Source organism: Strongylocentrotus purpuratus, unplaced genomic scaffold (genome assembly GCF_000002235.5).
Source record: "Strongylocentrotus purpuratus isolate Spur 01 unplaced genomic scaffold, Spur_5.0 spur5_contig_870, whole genome shotgun sequence".
In the NCBI taxonomy this organism is placed as follows: domain Eukaryota; kingdom Metazoa; phylum Echinodermata; class Echinoidea; order Camarodonta; family Strongylocentrotidae; genus Strongylocentrotus; species Strongylocentrotus purpuratus.
Window position 1 is genome coordinate 516,019 of NW_022145580.1, and position 23,081 is coordinate 539,099.

General features: G+C 36.0%; 1 protein-coding gene across 1 annotated transcript; it reads left to right on the forward strand.

Moving 5' to 3' along the window:
• Positions 1–14,297: 14,297 nt before the first annotated feature.
• LOC115920547 (deleted in malignant brain tumors 1 protein-like) lies at positions 14,298–20,469 on the forward strand. The gene is made up of 7 exons (XM_030976443.1): positions 14,298–14,625; positions 15,521–15,742; positions 16,673–16,756; positions 17,612–17,875; positions 18,258–18,452; positions 18,992–19,057; positions 19,758–20,469. The coding sequence occupies exons 1-7, from the start codon at positions 14,547–14,549 to the stop codon at positions 19,904–19,906; spliced, it is 1,059 nt and encodes a 352-aa protein (XP_030832303.1). The 5' UTR covers positions 14,298–14,546; the 3' UTR covers positions 19,907–20,469.
• Positions 20,470–23,081: the final 2,612 nt, after the last annotated feature.

Sequence of the window (23,081 nt, forward strand, 5' to 3'; positions counted from 1 at the left end):
TCCCCTCCCCCTCTCTTTCTCTCTCTCTCTCTCTCTCTCTCTCTCTCTGTCTCTGTCTTTCTTTCTCTCTTTCTCTCTCCCTCTCTCTCTCTCTCTCTCTCCTTCCCTCTTTCTCTATCACCCACTCTCTTTTTAATTTTCGGTCTACCTGGAAAGTCTGGTCCAACACCGGCACCTCACGCAAAACAGTTTAGGGGTACCCATGTTCTTTATTCATCAAAACAAATAGACCTGCCCTCATTATTTTACGTTCATGTACTATACGGCACCTAAATACTGCAGTCAATCGCTATATAAATGTAAATGTTATTATTATCAAAAATTATAACACTATAAGAACTTTGCAAAAAGAACAACTCATGATTATACTTTCTTTGCACGTTTTTACCTTCAGTTAGGTTTATTATGATCGAAATCCACTCAATGATTATCATCATGAGGCTTTATAGAAAGGTGAAAGTTAAAAGGTGCGTAGAACATTTTATCACACCTCAAACGCCTTGAAAAATCCAAAATATAATTTCGATCTATGCCCCCTTCAAACTTCTATGAAAATGCAGTTTCTACCCGTTTTATCTTTAGATAATAACCCATTTACAGGTGTATGATGATAAGCGTGCCTGGTGTGCTAAACTCACGTGCTGCGTGGTGTGCTACGTGACATATGACTGATCAAAAACGAACTAAAATGCTCCAGATTGGCTTCAAATAGATCCTATTTATAGTATCGGTGAACATCGAGGGTTATTAATGATTTCCTCCTAGCAACCATGCACGGTCCATTTTCAACAAACCTGTCTCCTTAGACAGGGATCCACGTATACCCCTTGTGATTTGGAGGGAGAATTAGATAAAGGAAACAAGAAAGGGTGAACGTGTTCGAATTGTATAAATAGAGAGAAAAGGGGTAGGGAGTTTGGGGATTGATATAACAGAGTAGGCCTACGGGTTTGACTTTCATTTATTATCAAATATATCGTGTTAATCTGTTGGACAAAGGTTTGTTTAATGGGGCTTTCACATATACACTCCGGGGCCCGTACGGCGAGTAAAAACAGACATTTTGGGAATTTTCGGCCGGTGTCCGGCCGGTTGCCGTAAAGTTCCTACGGGCGCCGGGACAGTTTTGTAAGCCGTACGGGCGCAGTGGTGCTGAGTTGGCTGCTCCCAATTCTCCCGGCGTTTTTATCTGACCGTAAGGCCGTAGAAAGCCCGTAAAGGGCCCGTAGGGCACCTTACGGGTCCCTTGCGGGCTCCGGACGGTGTCCGGCCGGGCCCCTCACGATTTTGGGGATCAATTCTCTTGAAAAATCTTTACGGGCGCCTTGCGGTGCTCAAGGGTTCCGTACGTGTACCCTACGGCGCCCTCATGGGGCCCTCAAGAGCCCCGGGTGATATGCACAACACCAGGCGTCTGCCGTCCGGGGGCCATTTAAGATGAATATTGCCCGTGCGGGTCCCTCACGGCGGCATCTTGAAATGTCACAAACAGAGTGAGTCAGAAAAATGTCCCACTTTTTAAAAGTTGTATTGTTTGAAGTATGAATATTTAATCATGAGTTTCATGATATGTCTTGATAGAGTTATCCTCTCAGTACATTAAGGTACCATTTTCATTTGAATATTCAATGTTCAATGTTCAATGCACTGTTTTATTCCTCAGTAACTTTGCGCAAGTGAGATCTGGCAGTCTTGTAAAGATTGTCTGATATTCAGTGATGCATGCAGTTATTCAAATGAAAATGGTACCTAAATGTACTGGGAGGATAACTCTATTAAGATATATCATGAAACCCATGATTAAATATTCATACTTCAAACAATACAACTTTTAAAAAGTGGGACATTTTTTCTGACTCACTCTGTAGTTCAGTGCACCGCACGGCACCCGGCCGGGCGCCTTGAGAACCCCGGCCGTGCCCCGGCAGGGCACCTTCCGGGAGCCATCGGTACACCTGCTCATCGGACGGAGCCCGTAAGGTTACCGGCCGGCACTCGGCCGGCACCCGTAATTCACTCGACCAATTTTCTCCGGGCACCTCCCGGGCGCCGCAGAATATGTGACCACACATGCCGTAGAAATGAAAATCGGACGGTTCCCGTACGGTCTCTAAATCCACGGCAAGCCGCCGGGTAGGGAAAATCGTACGGGGCCCGGTTTATATGTGACCTAGGCATAAAAGAGTGGGCACAGTAAGAAATGTTGTCACGGAGAACATATAACGGACAAATATTGTTGAAATTATGTTGCTTATAAAGTAATTTATACTCCTGCTGTCAAGGGTACTGTTCTTAATACTGAACCTGTGTTTATAAATAGTATACATTATAATAATAAGGATGACTATAATTTTGTATGGAGATTTTGATTATTTGTTTAAAAGAGAGAAATTTATTTAAATACTAGTACAAGAAACAACACGAAAAGAGCAACACATTCGAAATATATTTGAAAGTTTTGTCACAATTATTTTTGGAGGGGTTTGAAATGTTATACCCTGGACTCTTACAGCCGCTGCAAAACTAGCATTTCCTCGCATTTCCTTCCATTACATGCGGGGAAAGGTCGAGCGCCGTCTGCGGTATATTTATGTCTAGTTTATTGGAGCAAAAGGCCACTCCCATAAATGGTTCAGGGAAGTCGTCAGAATGCTACATTTTAAATATTTTGATTTTGTAATCCAATTTTGTATCACTGTTTTATCAATATTGGAGTGAATCAATATGTTAGATATTGTTTTTCTCCCTCTTTCCTTCCTACTTTCATTTTTACTCCACTTCTTCCGGTTTGGCTCCAACTCGATTTCTTACATGTCTTTTAGTGTTCCAATCGCATAAGGGTAGGCTACTGGGGTAATACATACACATTATAATTATGATGTAGCTATATAGATATCTGATTATTTCTACTGCAACGTTGTAAAATCGTTTCCAAATGCATGTGAGGACTGGGACTGGGAAATGTTAAAGGCTAGTAACAAATTATCTATTCATTTTAACTTGTTATTTCATATTTAACAAACATTTTGTTATGAAGTAGTTTTGAACAGTGACATAATAATGATAATGATTATCATTTTCATGAGTAAGATGAAAACGAGAAAAGAATTTATCATTCCACAATTTGATCTTCAAACATCTTGTCTGGGAAGATATATTTTTACAGACCCAAACATCTGTTGGTATTCATTTTTGTCTGTTTGGTATTTTGGTCTGCCCAGAGGGGCCAGTAACAATAACAACAATATGACAAAAAATACACAATTTCCTAGTTCTCTTTCCCTCGGGTCATATGCATAGGTCAAATCACTACACTTTCTCATATTAGTTCTAAGGTAACTTGAAAAAAGGTCATATCTCTCATGAAGGCCCTTTTAGTTATTGCCTTGAGTAAACGCTGATAATTTCATCTGTTTAATATTACGTAGCTAAACGCTGGTTTGTTTATGCTTTTGAAATCTTATATTGCTAAACACGGTCTGATTCAGAATATTACCTAACGTTCTAAGAGACGGATAATGAATAAGACAGGCTGAATTAGTTTTAATTCATGAAAAGAAAAAATGAAAACGAAGTGAAAGTTTTGAAAGAAAATGTTGAGTACATGCATCATTCCTTAATGAGTCTTCGTCATTAAAGCTTATTTATCTACTCATTCTTTCAAATTCAAATTCAAATTTTATTATCCAATGATTGGAAATTTGTTTCATTTGCATGTCAGTACAAAATTACAGATTATAAACATCAATAAGATACAAGTGGATACAGAATAGTACATTTGACTTGAACATAGATAACATAAAATGCAAATTAATTAAATTAAATGCATAATTTTGATTAAATTAAATTCACAATTGAGATTAAATTCAATTAATGATTCAGACTAATTTAATTCATAATTCAGATCAAATCCAATTAAAATCCCGATCACATCAAATTCATAATTCAGATTAAATTAAATTCACAATTCAGATTAAATTAAATTCACAATTCAGGCTTTTAAGTAATTATATTAAATTCATTATCCGGGTTAAATACAATTCAGATTCAATTCAATTAATGATTCAGACTAATTCAATGCATAATTCAGATCAAATCCAATTCAAATCCCGATCACACACAATTCATAAATCAGATTAAATTAAATTCACAATTCAGCAAATGACAACAAAATCACCTTATGAAAGAGGCTTCTCGCTAATATTTTTGATGTACCACCCTGTACATCATCCCACTGTGAATCGGGAATAAATTTGACCTCTCAATCGCTGCTTCCATATAAACAATCATCTATCAATCCACTTTTCATTGACAGCTGTGGACAGCTATATGGGCCAGCGAATTGAAGTCTTGCACCATTTAATCATAATCATTCATTAACATTGGTCGTATCTACCAACTTTATCATCTAGAAAGTCACGCCTATGTTTAGGTTTCAGTTCTGAAACAGGGCATACTGAATAACCAGTTTCATTCGAGACAAGTCATCCCTACCCTTTAACTAAGGACCTACAGTAGCTTCTTTCCCTATATGACTATACATAAAAGCCCCTTGTGGCGATTTAGTTTTCGTTCAGATGCAAGGAGTAACAGTTATTGAACCCCTGGTACTATAAGAGCCCACCAGTAAAGTTGGTATGCATGCATGCGAAACGAAAACAGAAAGTAATAGTATCACTTTTGCTACCACACTTGAATCTACACAATTATTTATTCTGCATGATTTTTGTTAAATAGTGTTACCCTTCCCCTTTTCGGACCATATCCCCTCACTTCTCTTATGACAACATCTTGGACTATATAGCCCAGTATTACACTCGAACCATCTACATTCTACAGGTTACAAAGGGTTGGGGGGGGGGGGGGGGGCTTGTTTGTCCGGGGTGGACGTCCGGGGTAATCACCCTACACTCGTGTTGAAATCACTCGTAATTAATTTGTAACGAATTAAACTGACTTGATAAAAGCAAATTATAAATGTTTACATTATTATTTTCACAAAAGAAATTCGAGGAATGATGGTTAAATTAAATATGCGCGGTATGGGCGGGTCCTCGATATCATCATCACCTCATACCATATGTGATTGTACACACCACAGTAAGGTGCAGACCCAACTGGAAACCATCGCTCGTCACCAGCGTACGAGCATCTCTTAACCGCTCAAAACCAGGATATAATATTACATATTTGGGCCATATTTCATACTCCATTCATTTTTGCGTGGGATGCTTGTATAGTTTGTGTCTGTACCTGACCCTCTTTGTAGTCGTGTTTAGTCTAGCCATTCTACCTGCTCGTTGTCGCATAGTGAATGCGACTGTGGATGATAGTGGATGATATTCCGGGAGGAGGCACGTTTCAAACTGATGATTTTGGATTGCATCAGTGTCTAGGCCTATACTACAATAGTTGATACTGTGATGTGAAGCTTATCGTAAGAATTGAATCAAGCAATGGATATGTATTGATAGGTTACCTGCCTGTTTTGTTCAGTCATTTCAATTTAACTATACTCCTGAGGTAAGTCTCTCAGCTAGACTCTATTGTTTCATGAATTGTATTTGTATATAACGATGTATCCCCATATAAGCACCATAACAAATGTGAGTTGTTTGTCAAAAGGTCTCATGTAAGTAGTAGAAGTGTAGTAGAAGTAATAGTAGTAGTAGTAGTAGTAGTAGTAGTAGTAGTAGTAGTAGTAGTAGTAGTAGTAGTAGTAGTAGTAGTAGTGGTAGTAGTAGTAGTAGTAGTAGCAGTAGTAGCAGCAGCAGTAGTAGTAGTAGTAATAATAATAATAATAACCTAGACTTATATAGCGCATTTCATAATCGAAGAAAATAGCAATGCGCTTTACAATATTAATACAACAAAATTACACATAACTACTAATTCATGAACTAAAGAAATATCAAAATAAGGAAAAGATTAATAATAATCAAACATTATAAACATCCATTACAGAGAAATGAAGGCAATTATATCAGAGTACAGTAATGTAATTAAATATTAATGAATACAATAATACAGTTTAAATGATATTAGAAAGCGTTTTAGTAGTAGTAGTAGTAGTAGAGTAGTAGTAGTAGTAAGTAGTAGTAGTAGTAGTAGTAGTAGTAGTAGTAGTAGTAGTAGAAGTAGTAGTAGTAGTAGTAGTAGTAGTAGTAGTATAGTAGTAGTAGTAGTAGTAGTAGTAGTAGTAGTAGTAGTAGTAGTAGTAGTAGAGTAGCGCTAGTAGAAGCAGTTGGAACAAAAATAGGAAGGGGATAGAAAGCACAAGACTAACATTGTTAATTCCGTATAACAATAATACAATGATCTTTATTTATGAACAATAGTCATTACACTCATATATAGATCTACTATGTGGAGATCTGATGCCGCTGATAATATTCACTGAGCTGCAAATGAAATATATGACCTGTTTCTGAACTACCTAAAATCGCTGCATTCTTTCGCTGACAATAACATGACAAACTGACTCTTTATATCTTTCATCGAAACCTTTTAAGGTCTACTGGCCAAGAAACGTCAACGTCATTGACTAGGGTCACGATAGCTTGACGTTCAACTTGGGAGAAAAACCTCAATCACTTTACGTCTGTTTTTTAAAACGTTTTATTTCTTTCATTTTGCTCACTGTGTTGTTATGTCTTCATGTTTGTTTTAATTTCTAAACCTTATCATAGATACAAATTTATAGTATACCTGTAAGGAATATTTTAAATATGTTGTTCCCTTTTTCTTTGATAACATTAATGTAATAATATGGAGAGGCAACAAGGTAAAGAAAAACCTTATAGTACCTCATTCACCAATAGTGGTGTGTAGGCCTGTGTGATATAAAGTAAACTAATATTAAAACTCAATGTTATGACATTATTTTGTCAGAGCCAGACGGACTTGAAATGTGGCAATTAATTTGTTCTTCTTTTTTTTTGTTAAAACAACCTTGTGCTACTTATTGATTTTTGCTATGCATGTTTATTCGGTTCAAATTGGTTGACACACATTGTGTATGTCGTTTCGTATTGCTTCCTTGTTTGCATTTCGTTATAGCCATAGAAAACATCAGGCCACAGTATACGCCACAGCAGACTGAATATCAATACATGAAGGTCATTAATTTGAATATGAATAGCGTATGTATGTTTATATAGAGTGACACATCATAACCATAACCTTACAAATGTTTATAGAAGGTCCGGTAATAATACCCTTAATTTTTGTATGTGAGTCTTTTTTTTCCATTGGGTAGATGGTCTCTCTATACATGTATAGAAAAATAGGTCCTCTTGATTCTGCACTATCGTCTCATCTTTTTTATATGCTTCATTTTTTCCCAATAATTATGCTAGGATGGTAATCTTTTCTTTTCTTGTCCCCTAATTTTCTGTCAACGGTCTGCAATCATTGCATACCCCTTTATTTTGTCAGTTTTTAGGCAAATGTTTATATCTTCCCTACAAATCTTCAGTAGTTAAATGAAAGTCTAGTGAATTGTGTTTAATTTAATTCCAATCATAATGATCTTCAAGGAAGAATAATGTTTCACTGAGCCCTTGACCCGAAATGATTTTCAAAATGCGTGACGTCAGAAGTCAGAATTCCGTTTGATTCATCAGCTTCCTCTGATAAAAGTATTTTTGCAAATGAATAAAACATTTACAACCAAATGTTTTTCTTAGTATCATCACAGCATGATCAATACTACAGGTGTAATATACACCGCTGATCCTATCAACACGGTAGATTCTCTAAATAAATGTTCTTTCATGTCACATTACTGAATGTGTTAAGGTCATGGGTGTGTCAATCTTTGAAGTATACCAGGAGTGAGAGAAGGAGGGCAGCCACACACCCCTCTGTATGGTTCCCACACCCCTTCTCCCGGTGTGCTCCTAATAAGCGACCTTCAAGCTCCAGTTTATACACAGCGGGACTCCCATGCATGCTGGTAGAAAGGCGTAGTCCCGTGTTGAAGAGACATGTCCCCGCTTAAATAAATGTATTGGACAGAGAATTTGACTTTCAACTTCAAATTATGTCGTCTTTCTTTACGTTTTACATAAAAACAAGAATATTATCACTATCAGATAAAAGATGTGGGGTAACACAGGTCATTTAATCTGTCAAAAGTCAGTCCAAAGAAAAATGTAAGAAATATCCAGGACACACAATGTCAAGACGAAGTATATGCAAAACAACTTATGGCGGTATTAAGAGATACAGTTCATAATTTTTTGTATGTGATTAGGATGTACATGCAAAACTTAAAGGGATCCGGTAACTTTGTCTCAGATTCTGAAACAAAATTCTGGATTTAGCTCATGATGCAATGATAATTATAAACCTTTAGGTCAGTCAGGAACCCCATGACTTTTACAAGCCGATCGCCTATCTGATTATCAAGATATTTATGATTGGAATTACAAATTTTGAAAACCGTTCGCCTGACGGTTTTCATAACACTACAGTCTATTGGGAAAACGAGTATGGTAAAACCGGTCACTCAAAGATTTTTCCTTTTTTGAGGGACTTCTTGATCATTTTGAAGCGCAATTTTTTTAGGGCTTCAATATTACACCATATCACAGACACTGATAACACGGAGGGCCGTGTATCTCAGATTTAACATTGTTAAACGATCCCTTTAACCTTCTTCCCCGGAATATTCTATTGCACTTTGTGGGAAATGTGAATTCTCTTTAAAAATATTGGACATGTTATTGAAGAAATATATTGGTTGCTCATGTGATGGAGCCTAACTGTTCATATTTTTATTTAAATAAACTATGTATAAAAGTTTACATGTAATCCTCCACAAATTACTTACACAGGTTTTGCGAAGAGACGGACATTCCGATTTGTCGCCCGTCGCCGTAAGGTGATGTTACCATAGCAACAGAGTGGTTATCATTCCTGATTCTGTTTTCCTAAATTATCTTTTCTTCTGTTACTTTTTCTTTTTCATTTTCTCTTTCTATTTTTATCTATTCCGTCGAGAAGCCATGACTTTGGTTCTGACCCAGCTGAAATCAGAGACATATTTAGTATTGCGTGTGTTCAACGATATTATTCCTCTCCTTCCAAGGAGTTTAACTTTCCATTTTGAAAGAATACTTTAGATGGCCTTTGAATATCATCAGTGCAATGTAATGCATGTTGACAATGGGGAATATTTCTCTTGTAATCTTATCTCAAGTAATGTAGTAGGTTTTGAAGTGAGTATTGGAGGTTTCACGGATATTTCAGACGGCAGATGTGTCTAAATGCGACCTACCCCTATTCACATTATTCTGTTATAACCTAAAAACTATGATAATCATAGTTTTTAGGGACGAGTTTATATGAGTTGATAAGGAAAATGAACAAATAGAAGAGAGCATTGCGTAAACCCCGTTATTTACAGGAGAAGTAATATTGTTGTCTACGCATTTTAAGACTATTAAGCAATTCCCAATTCTAACCAATCCATTTGTGAAATTTTGAAATTCTTCGAAATAACTAATTTGGAGTAACCCTGAGCAATGTTATTTGGAATGTATACTAACCGAACCTATTCACAAAATGTAACTTTATTAGCTCAGAAGGCTCCCAACTTTAATTCATTTTTTAAATTTGTAATGTGCAAAATCTAATCGTTTATTAGGGAATAATGAAATTAAAAAAATCAACCTGACCTGATATTAAAAAGAAATATCTGAATGCCGGTGTATTTCATCTGAAGTTCATTGAAACTCTTGTATATTTGTATTGAATGATATACAATTGATATCAAATTCATATCTTGATTTCCAAGATGGAATTAAGTTTTAGATGTGATTTGGAAAAAACTTGAAGAAGGCGTACCAAAGTAGCTAGGTCACATTCCAGATACCATAAGTCAAGGGTCGGGGAACTCAGAAAACAGCGAGAGAGATCTCCTTCGCGTCACCCTCAAAACTTAATCTAGAGCGATAGAGAAGGGATTTAAAGCACCACATTGTAAAACTGAACCCGTGTAAATTAACATTCTTCAATGCTGCAATCCTTTTTATTTGTTTGTTCATTTTTCTTGAAAATTTGCAGACAATATCATTATTGAAAAATACCTTGATGACCATGAAATTAGCCCCCCCCCCCCCCCTTGAATCGAATAAAAAAAACAAGATTACAGAGGAAAAGAAGAGGGGGAAATAAAGTATAAATAACAATAAGAAAGCGGGAAAAAGAAACTATTGATGACCCCGGTGACTATGAGGGAGGAAAACATTAGTAACTCTTGTATAGTCTTAATGAGGCACACATTTTAATATGCCTTATAAGGACTATAATCATTGTTATCGTGTTCTTATGAGGTCTAAAATTGTTATGAACATATTTTGTTACAATTAAAAACGATAGAATAGAAATGAAAAAAAAATTAACGTTGAATAAAAAGCCATTAGATCATAGATAAAAAAACGTGAAATATAGTCTTTAAGTAACAGTAAGGATGTTTTTATAATTTTTACCCCGAGTTTGTTATCCCATCTGTCTATATCAGCTACCATAGGTCATGTTATATGATACTATCAAATTATCTCACAGGGAAGGCAAACAAGTCCACAATCAAACCTGTCAAAATATAGTCCAATGACATGTCGTTTCATTTCGAATATCATGCAACTTGCTACTGTAAATTGTACTTCTGCATGAAACATGTAGTTATTCTGTACTTTATACTTCTATACTTCTACAACTAATTTGACATCTCGTATTTATATTCATACTTCTACAGTTACTTTTATTTCTGCAACTATTCATACTACTTTTAATGTGTACTTCCTTGTTCTATTATCCTATATATACTACCGCTACTTCTATTTACTTCTGCTTGTACAGCACTACTACCCTTCTTAATGTACATTTTCCTGGGTGTCGCACAATGACGACCTTTACTGGTTTTTCTGTTTAAAAGCAAAGTTGAAAAGCAAGGTTGAATTAAATAGGCGATGAATATTTAATTTCATTGTTTGCTAATGGTGCTGTAGAGCGATTTGTAAGCGTACATAATTATTATGCTATACATCAGAATGATATTTGGTAGCACACACATATTGTTATGAAGTACGTGTCAGCCATAGCCTGAACACAATCATCCAATGTCATTTAATGTGAAATTATTTGACAACTTGAATCCCCTCTTTAGATAGTAGATGTTAAGAATTTAGGGTTGGTCCTTTGGATGATAACATTCTCAATCACAGTCAGTGAAATAAACATTCCAACCTACCTAATATCCGTCTGCATGTTGAAATGAGAAATGTCCATTATCAAAACACTATGCCTACAGGCAGCTGCTACACGGTGGTTTCTGTTTTAAACCTATTTAAACGAGAAATGGCAAAATGGCAAAAGACATCCACGTTGTAATATGATTATGGTATAATATAACTCTTCTTTCTCTCCTCTTTGTATATATTTTATTATATCTTCTTCTTGTTTTCTCTTGTTGGTTTGTTTTTGTGGTTGTTGCTGTTTTAAAAAAAAATTACTGTTTGCTTCAATTGGGATATATATATCATTTACATACTTGTATCATATACATATTACTCATTTCGTTATTCTATATAAATTATGTTCAAATCCTTATTTATAACCTGGTTTGCACTTTTTTGTTTGTTAAAGTCGTATTTTGTAATTTTCTATATTTATTTATATTTTGATTTGTTGAAATGTATATACTTGTTTGTGTCATGAAGGGCCTCAACGAAAACCACTATTTATTTGCTGATTGGGCTACCCTTCTTTTTAAAGATGTGTAATAAATGAATAAAAAATAAATAAAATGGGTAATTTGATAATTTAGTAGTTAATGGGTTAAACTAAATATCCTTTTATGAAGCCATTTTAAATCAAAGATCGTTATTTTGTTACATCATTGTCTGTCTCAATTGTCAGATATCCAAGGAAAATAATACATTCAGAATGGGTGACTCATGACTTGCGAGAAATGTGTCTTCACTGGATGATTGATTTACGGTGCAGAAATCACGAGGCGATCATTTACATTCTAAAATCTCCTTGTTTGTTTTCTGACACCAATTCATCTGGCCATCAGCTCAAACATATTTGGGTTTGGCATGGTTATGATAACGTACGCGTGGCGGTGTGATGGCAATATTAATACCAACCAAATGTTTTAATCGGTGTATTACTACGAGATGGAGGGGTCGTAAGGAACACTTTGTGACAAGAAAGATGCAGGGGTCAGGGGTTAACATTACCCGCCTGAATTCTACTCGACGTTGGGAAGATGTTGATTTATGATACAAATAAAATAACAAGATGGATGTCAACACAAGTCGGTGATAATGGATCATGCTTTGGGCAGGTCACTGTGGGGGCATGAAGGAAAAGGGCGGGGGGGGGGCTCTTAATCTTCCTTACAAAATTGTATTATGTGTGATTATATAGTAGAGTTGAGGTTAACTCTGTATAGCGCCACTGGCTTTCTTCCGCCATGATATTTCTAAATCATGTTAGAATTCAATGTGGCATTTTGTGATTTTTTAGGCTTAAACCAATTTGAAACTGGACCCGCCGTTGTACCCATTTACTTTCCATAGTACAGAACACCTCTTGCATGCTCACAAGAGTTGCACTCTGCCATTTACATCGATGCTTTACGAGGAATATGATCGTTTGTCATCTCATATGCCATCACGGTGGTGACATGATGACATCTATCTGACTCCGTGTGGAAGCATCTTCGAGATGAACCAAGAAACGGAGGAGTCGAAACAACTGCCAAATGTCATTTTCAGAACCATTCAAATCAATTTGTTGTTTTCATAATGTAACAGACAAAACATTACTGTCAATTTGTAGACAACAAAAAGGGATCTGGGGTATATTGATTCATGATACAGTATCCTGATGCACAGTACAGTCTCTGTTATACACTTCAAACTGCATGCATGATTGAATCATCATAATTATAATGAAAGCTTTATTTCTTTTTTTAGTCCTATGACGTTTCAGAATGATTTATTTCAGGCAAGAGGCTTATCATAATCGTTGATATTCGCTATTTTCAGCTAGGTAGCCTACAATCTGCCCTTGTACTAATCAAAATGGGTGCGCCACTGACTATTTAATCAAAGTACAAATGAAATATACAAAGATTGGCAGCATATAATAATAATAATATTAATCCAAATTTTATTAAGTTAAACCGAAAAGGGATTTTTTTTTTTTTTTTTTTTTTTTTTTTTTTGTCCAATTGATTGTGAGCCCGGCAGCCACTGAGCAGCGCCAGATCGACGTTGCTCTATCCATATGAAATGTCATCTGTTAAAATGATGATTATTTTAATCATCATAATTCAAATATATAGGGTACATTTCAATTTAATTCAATTCAGTAATGGTTTTATTGAAAAAACATCCGCAGCCAAAATGCTAAATTGTGCATGTTTACATATACATGAGTTCCATTACATAAAATCATATTTCAATTGTTACAATGATTCAAACAGAAGTGATAATACTTAACATTAGCTATTTAAAATCAATCACTACATAATATATATAATTCACAATAGTAATTACAATAATTGATCAAAAATAATTCAATATAATAGTGTATAAATAAGAAAAAAAGCTAATACTGAAATTATTGCACCTGTGTTTACATGACTTCTTCCAGCAATAACATAAATGGCCTTTTGTTATTTTTTTCTCACTTTCAGGACCAATAATTCTCCTTGAACGTCTTTTAGAAGTCAGACATTCCCTTGCAACTTACCATCATCATGCGTGTCCGCTCAGCCAGTCAGCTGTATCACCACATATTGGTTTTCACCTTCGTCGTTATAGCAATTTCATGCACCATCGCCAATGCACAAACTGGTAGGTTAATAATACTAAAATTAAACTTGCCCGCACTGAGTTTAATGCTTATTTGTCTTTTTGTTTTCTTTTATTCACACTTATAAATGGAAACCGAACAAAAAAGAGAGAAAACAAAACCCAATGAAGTAAACTTGCATCATGAATAAATATAGTTTGATTCAATGACGAATGCATTGTATTGGTAGACCTAATCGACCGATTAATTTTATATACCTGTAATGATTCTTCATATATTGGCTGTAATAATGGCTGATATGGAATTTTTAAACTAACTTAAGGAAGAGATCAATGCAGTCTTTATATTATCTAGGTATGCCTATAATAATCATCAAAATCAAAATCAAAGACATGTATAAGTGAATTTATGGGTTGCTGTTAACCTTTGTTGTAAAATAGTATTCTGTTTCTTCAGTTGCAGGACGCCATCTCACGGATACTACTCCTATCAACCTGACTTCACCAAATTATCCGAATCCGTATCCAAACAACTTGAATTTTGCTTATCATATAACCGTACCAGCCGGATTCCGGATATTAGCCAAACTTTATTTTCTGAGTCTGGAACGCAACAGTGATTTCCTTTCATTCGGAGATGGTAATGGTAGGGAGCTTATCCGACTAACCGGAAAGTATTCACCTCCGACTATCTTGTCTCCGGATAATGTCATGTGGATGTACTTCACAAGTGATGCAAGTAGTTCGGATACCGGTTTTCAGTTTGAAGTTTCTCTTTTTAACCAGTCAGGTAAATAATGTAGAAAAAAATTAACTTAACGAACACAATAAACACTTTCAAGACAGCGACATTCTCTCCCCCATCTCTCTCTCTCTCTCTCTCTCTCTATTTCTCTCTTCCTCTCCTTCTCTCTCCCTCTCTCCTCTTCTTTCTCTCTCTCTTTCTCTCTCTCTCTCTCTCTCTCTCTCTGAGTCGTAATTAGAAATTGTAGAGAGAACAGAACTTAATATAAAATAATTATGCCTGAATTAAATCTAGCATCTGATCTAGTCTGTAAAATATTTCCCCCGCTACCAAATCAAAAATAATTTGAAGATTCTGTTAAAGACGTTCCATCTCATTCGAAGCGAAAGCTATTCAACCCACAATCCGACACCGATTTAAAATTTTCATTGAGAACGATTCAACAGATAAAAGATAATATGAGGAAAAAATGTTTTAGTTAGGATATAAATTGTAATGCACAAATAAATGAGTATCGATTCGGTGATGTGTAAGCGAAAGAAAGAAATTATACATGTCAATACAACGTACTCCATGTTTATATTATCCACATCAACGAAAATTTGAAAATTAAAAAAAACAAAACAGTAAGCACAATCACCTCATTTCCGTCCTATAACAATAGTTATAGTCCTCTCTTCACCCCGTGTACACAAATATTGGACTGATTAATTTTTTTCACCGTACTTTATAGTTCTGTATTATGTTATTATCACCCATTTTTTATAGGGAGACTAGTCTTTGTTATTACATATAGTTTATATTTTTGTATCTATCTTTTAACATATTTTCTATTTCTATTTCAACTCACGTATTCATCTTTTGGTTAATTAATTCAAATATGGTAATCATATTCACAAACTGACCGTAAAGTAACTTTTTTATTGTGTTTATTGCCTAGGTGTTCGTGTAGTGGATGGCACAACTCCCTTTAATGGGCGAGTAGAGGTCTACACCGATACTTACGGGTGGGGCACTGTATCCAGCTTTGCATGGAACCTGAAGGATGCCTCAGCTGTATGTAAGGAGTTAGGTTTACCTGGTGCAATCAGTGAGGTCACTAATGCTTACTATGGACCTGGGACAGGAGTAGTCGCAATGACTAATGTCGACTGTAGTAATGGTAATAATCAGGGTTTTTAAATAAATCTGCAGCCTGTGTATTTGTAGTTTTTCACCTTCTCTCTCTCTCTCTCTCTCTCTCTCCCTCTCTCCACCTCTACCTCTCCCCCTCTCTCCCTCCTTTCTCTCTCTCTGCCTTTATTTTGTCTTTCCGCCCTCTCCCCCCCCCCCCCCCCCCCTCTCTCTCCCCTGTTTGACATGGTTGCACAATAATACTTCATGTATGATAAACTTCCTTCCAGATGATTTTAAGAATGCCGGAAATATTTCTTTAGATTGTTAAAAAGCTCTTTGTTTGAAGTCAATAATGATGAATTCAAATTGAAAGTTAACACTTTATGTGTTGATAAACGAGAGGCTTACATTATGTACGTTTAGCATGTAATGAGTACAATATATTCCAAAATAATAATGGTAATTGAAGCAAAACCCTTACTGCTGGGTTTTATTAGCTTGGTTGTATAGCATGTCATTAACACTAATGAACACCCCAATTCTAGTTTGCCTAACCACAAACTTAGATCATCAAGATCATTGCATTTAATTAAAATAATCAGAACTATCCTGATTTTTATGTAATTACACTGTATAAAGGTGTCGTGAACGAGTGGATACGTCGCCCGACTGGTGATCTCAAGGTCCGCGGTACGTATCCCACCGCGGCACTAATGTCCTTTGGCAAGACATTGATCTACATTTGCCACACTCCACCCAGGTGAAGTAAATGGGTACCGGTAGGAAGTAATTTCTTGAATGCTGTGAGCACCGACATCGGTAGCCTAGCAGAGCCGGGGTAATATTGGAGCGCTTTGAGCACCCTGCAGGGTGGATATGTGCGCTATATAAATATCCAATATTATTATTATTATTATCATTATTTGGACATAGAATTCTATAAATAATCAATTTTCTTTCCCTCTCGTATTATCAGACCACTTCCGTCTCCAGGATTGCAATTTTCAGAGTCCTTGTTCTGCTTGCCCACACTCTCAAGATGCTGGAGTCAATTGTCATCGTGAGTATATAATATGGACAAGTAAATAAATATACCATGCACTGAGAGGCTCTATTTGAAATTATGGATCGAGGTGGCAGGAATAGCACTATTTTTTGAAGGCGTAGCCCCGAAGAAAATACTGCTATTTCTGTCTCCGAGGAATCCATAATTTCACTAGTGGCTTAAAATAGTACATAATATATTTGTTTTATATTTTCCAAACCAACCTTCATGTTTACTGTCACTGAAGTAGTGTAGAGTGCAGTGAGAGCAGCATAGGCGACAGTACCGCGACTGCAACCGATAGCACATTGATCTTGATCGATTGCATATATATGACGTCATCCATGGTATAGTGATATGGTATAGTGCACTATACCATGGATAACGTCACAGTTCGTCATAGCAATGTCATGTTTGGTCACATGATGCTATGTTGACCAATCACTGAACAGGATTTCATTGATCAAAAATATAATAGTTTATATACCGCCGGTGGTATTGATGTAGCACTTGGCTTATTTGATGGCAAATGAAACAAATCGGTGGAATCTGTGTGAGGAAATATCAAGAGTAGCTTTGCATCATTAATATTCAGATAAAGCGTGTCCAGTATGGCCCCGGGGAATGGACTTCTGAGGGTAGTGATAGGGATGCCCTTATATAATCATTCTACTGATCTTACTTGTGGCAGACATTGTGACAGACTCGTCTTAACTTTCTTTTTCTTGATGAAGTTTCTTTTTAGAATCTTTTGTCGTCCCGTTTCATACGTAAGCAATAATGAGAATTATGCTTTTTCATTTAACGGTTTTCTAAAATAATTTTTGAGGTTGTTTATTTATTTTATCTTCTTTTAATCATCACAACTAGGGCCCAGCTACATAGGTTGTTATAGCTTTCCAAATCTTCAGTCTGGTTCAAGCACCGCCAGAACAGTAGACGCCTGTATATCTAATTGCGACCAGGCCAACATGAGGTATGCTGCCATCAACGGTGACAAATGCTTCTGCCGCTCGGATATGACTCTCACGGAAACACCCGAAGACAACACGATATGTGATCGTCAATGTTCGGAAAACCGAAACCAGGCCTGTGGGAGTACACAGGACTCTTTCATATTTACAGTTTACGATAGTGAGGAATTACGCCTTTCTTTCTTTCTTTTTTTTCTGTCTGACTTTCTTTGTTGTTGTCACTTTCCAACTCTTTTATTTAGTGAAAATAGATGTGTTTAGGTAAACTTCTTTTTTTAAATGTGAGTTTATTGAATTTGATAAATAATATTTTTAAATGAATTTTAAATTTAAAATCTTTCTTTCTATATGCTTATTATAAATCTGTCATGTGCGTTCTAGAAGTATGGTGCAAGTATGATTCCTCCCCAAGAAAAAAATAATGTATTCATGTATTATATTCAAATCTTTTAGTACAATTAAGTTGTTACAACTTTAATACTCTAACAAATAATCTATATCTCATGCTTATATTCGTCATTTATCTTCGACTAACCATGCAGCCGAATTTGCCAAATGCAAGGATCCAGGTATTCCAGGAAACACCACAAGAACCGGAAATAGCTTCCAGTTTATGTCAAAGTTGAAATACAACTGTTCTGAAGGCTTTGATCTGATTGGTTCATGGGAGATCACGTGTGTAGCTGGTGTTAGTTTACATGACCCTGTGTGGAATCATGATGTACCAGTATGTATGGGTATGTGACCGTCAATGTCTTGCTTTTTGGTTTAATTGAAAAAGTTCATCTTTGTACAGTGACTAAAACTAACCCCCGCCCCCTAATTTTAATATAAAGATTTGTAGTTAATAGTCATTTTTAAGAGGAGGGGTACTAAACTACGTCCGTACAAATATTGTGTTCGGTCTTGATGACCACTACTCAATATTGTTTAGGCCGAGGCGTTTGATATGGTAGAGTATTAATATGAAAGGACAAAATGAAAATACTTTGTTTTTTCTCATTTGCTTTTAAATCAGATGATGTGCTGAACATGATGAAGGGAGTTTGATTTTATATATTTATTTCCTTCTCTCTCTCTTTCTCTCTCTCTCTTTTCTCTTCCACCCCTCACTCTCTCTCTCTCTCTCTCTCCGTCTCTCTGTCTCTCTCTCTCTCTGTCTCTATCTCTCTCTCTCTCTCTCTCTCTCTATATATATATATATATATATATCTTTCTCCCTCTCTTTCTCTTTCCCTCTTTGTCTCTTCTCTACCTATATCTCTATAATTTTTAGCACGACTTGAAAACTGCACCCAGCCGATGAATTCCACTGCATTGCCACAGGAAGACCCATCAGACAGTAAGTTTTTATAGAAACAATCATTTTTACGAAGAGAAAAATAAGTCATAAGGGTACTTTGATAGAGAAGGGAGTGAGTTTGGTGTACTGCGTGCCCTTTATTCAAGAAATGTTTTATAATTGATGATCCTCCATTTCCCTTTATGAATGATAGTCAGGGGCAGATCTAGCTTTTCGCTAAGGGGGGGGGGGGGTGACCCAGTGACGGATCCAGGATTTTCCAAAAATTGCGCCGTTTTACTGTTTTACTTTTTCTTTTCTTTTTTCTTCTTTTCCCCGTTTTTTTTTACTTGGCCGCCCAAGGGAAGGGGGGGGGGTAAACCGCCGAAACCCCTAGATCCGCCCTGATAGTGAAGGAAACCAGGACCCCGTCTTTTGCGATTAATCGCAACTATGTATATTATAATAGATATGGAGTCGCAAATATGTGATTGATTCGGATCAATCGCAACTCTTTATAAGGCAGGGTTAAGACCTTGCACAGTGAGTTACATAGCTATTTATTAAATCCTGAATGGTGACAAACACAAAATAATCAACATTAAAACCAATGTACACGCTTTGTTCTATAGCCATGGCATGAATCACATTATTCACGACACGCATTCTTGTTTTGTTGTTATTTTACACTCATCCTTTCAAATTTCTATTTTTGTTTTTTCTTCTTTTTTCTCCTTGAATCATTATTTACTCCTACCAGATAACCTGCCCACCATTCTGACTATCGTCTTAGTCATCGTCTTCTCTTTCATCTTCCTCGTCGTTCTCCTATGCTGTATCTGTCGATGTCGGAAGAATGGAAGGTGTAAGTGTAAAAGGAAACCCAAGAAGGTGGAGTTGTGGTACTAAACCTCGATCAAAAAAATAATAATAATATTTTAAATTATGTGCCCATACAGTACTAAATTCAACGGGATATGATCATTATCAACCCATCTACTACTGCACACTCTTGGGGTTAAACAATATACGTGGGGGGTTCCCCGGCGGCATGTTTACTTTGATAGACAATAATTGTTTCATATATCTCTGTAAAAAGTTTGACACATGCACTATAGTCGCCCATCTTTGTAGATGAAACTTAGGATGAGATATAGAATGAAAATGAGTTTGTTCACAAATTAAATTGAAGATAATACCCGGAATCAAACCCGGCAAGTTAGAGAAATTACTTATCAAAATCAGTCTCAAAAGTATTGGCTAATTTGGCTGAAATATAAGCACAAAATGGACAGCTGTCTCAAATAAAATGAGAAAAAAATTATGAAAATATATTATGAATAAAATGACCAATTCATGATGGTTACATGTCGAATGAATGGCTTTAAATCCAAAGATGGATACACATTCCAGCAAAACATGAAATAGTCTTAAATTGTCATCGGAGGGGGGGGGGGGTTGTCCTCGTGGGGTAGTTGTTCTCGGGGGTAATTGTTCTCGGGGATAGTTTTCCGGAGGAAGATGTCCTCCGGTGGGCGGGGGGGGGGGGATGTCCTTGGGGGTAATTTACAGGGGGGGGGGGAGTAGGTAATTGTCTTTGGGGGGTAACTTTCCGGGGGTGATTGTCAAGGGGGTAATTGTCCTGATACGGAACATTAAAACTGCATGGGCACTCTATAAACTGGGAAAGTCATGTATAATTTTTATTTTAAAATTGCTTGTAATATTTAATTCTCCGTAATATTTTTAATCTGATGAAATATTCTGAAAATACTTTATTATGTGAAGAAGGTTAAGTGTTCAAAATGAATGGATTATTGATAGAATTATAGCCAAGTATACTGATATGGTCTATTGTACCTTTTTTTACAATCAATTAATAATATAATGAACGTTATTTGTATAGCGCATATTACAAAGAAAGTATTGTTCAAAGTTTTACAGTAGTATTTCTTTGAATTATGCAATGTCAAGCTAGCATGTAATTTAATTTATTTATTGTTTCCTTCATAAAAAAACGAAATATGGATTGTATTCATAATCTACCTTGTACATGTTCAACGGCACAATGAATTTCTATGTATAGGGGCCCGGTCTTTATCAACAGTTGCGATTGTTCCGTACTGATCGTAACTCCTCCAATCAATTGCAGACTTAAAAAAAAACCTCATTTCTTCAGTATATGATTACGATCAGCTTGGAACAACCGCTCCTGTTAACAAGACGGGGCCCAGGTATTTTGTAATATAAATAATAAAATATAGTTTGGGTAAAAAAAATTAAGATCTGTTTGAGCAAGTTGTTATAGATTGTAAAAAAAGCATAGCTTGTGCGTATTCTATAGTGAACAAAATGTAAACCACAGGCTTTTACATTAAATGTACAGTGTATGTCTTATTATAAGAAACAATTAAATGGAATATTCAAATTGTATGATATAGCTTTATAGAGTTATTGTTTACATAATAGTAAGAGCATTGATATAACCATCTGCACGATCTGTCGTATTTTATCAAGAGTTTCACTCAATAGAGGTTCCAACCTTAGTAGTAAACTATGACTCTAAAAGAAGAAAATCAAAGAAACCAGTTGGTAAAATTTTTAACGGAACCGGACAACAAGTAAGAAAGTTATGAATTTTTGAAAGTCATAACCAATATACGGATTCATATTGGCTGAATATGTCACTGTGACGTAGTGCCTGACTATTGACAACTTTCCCGTTTGTTTCAACACACAAAGTGACTAAAATGTCAATCTTTCAAAATATGTGAATCAGGGGGGGGGGGGTTCTTCTCTTTAGAGTACTTATAATAAAATGTTATCCGTAATGAATTGTAGTAGTGCCCCAAAGGAGAAGGAAAACAGGATTTCGTAGAGATTAGTGTTCACATTCCACTGGCCTAATTGCCAATTTGAGATTTGTCTATAGACTTTTATAGTGAGCTCATATTTCAAACATTCATAACTCTCTTATTAGAGGTCCGAATCGTCTTAAACATTCGCCATTCTGTTTCTCTTATTTTGTTTGCTTTCATACAAATTAACTTATTGCACAGGTTGGACTGCCCTTTAAGGGCATTCATGTAATGTAATCATGGGTGAGATGTGGAGTATTTTACCCAGATTTTCACTTATTTTCTCTGTAACATGCAATCTGGACTCGACAATCTCACGATGGCCGATGATTTTTTTTTTCGGATTAGGGTTAGAGAAACATTTAGTGTTCGGTCCAGGGTTAAATTGGAAGCATTCGAAGTCAACCCAGGAGTATATACCGAAGCGTACTACCATGCATCAAAACGTGTTTATATCTGTATATCGGTTTTCAGTTAGACTTCATTACAATTCCATCAGCAAATACTGCAAGACTTTAGTGTGCTTCTGTAATAGATTACAATTTATGTAGGCCTATCCATTTTGTGAAGAAATAAAGAAAAAAGTCTGAAACGAAATAGTGTCCATCTTCTGCCTGTTTAGTCAGTTGTATACATTCAAATGGTATTCCAACCATTCCTTTCTTAATGAATTATGAAATCGCAATACTACTGCATGGGAATTAAATTGTTTCGATGAAATGTAAAATGAATTCCCCAAATCCATATTTTCTTAAATGTTTATGAACGTAGACATTTAGTCGTTTTAATCCGCTTCAGCTGACCTTTGATGCTGTCCCTCATTAATTATTTTCTCCCACTAATAGGGGAAATGCTTTTGGTATGAGACCATACATTATTATAATCATGTTGCATGATAAACTTTCGTCGAAGTTGGCACCTTGCCTAGACTGTCTGTCAGGGTATTGTCTCAGTTCTAAAAAAAACAATTATGGGTGTAACTAGTATGCACGGAATAATTGTTTTGCAGAGAGAGAGAGATATTTATAGAACTTTGCAATCTGAATGTGCATGATGCTGAAAATGAAGAGGACGAGAAGGAGCAGGAGGAAGAAAGAGAGAGAGAGAGGGTGAGAGAGAGAGAGAGAGAGAGAGAGAGAGAGAGAGAGAGAGAAAGAGAGAGGGGTGCGAAATACGACGAGATTTTGATTGCCAATTAAAATCAATAAGACTGCTAATAAGCAATT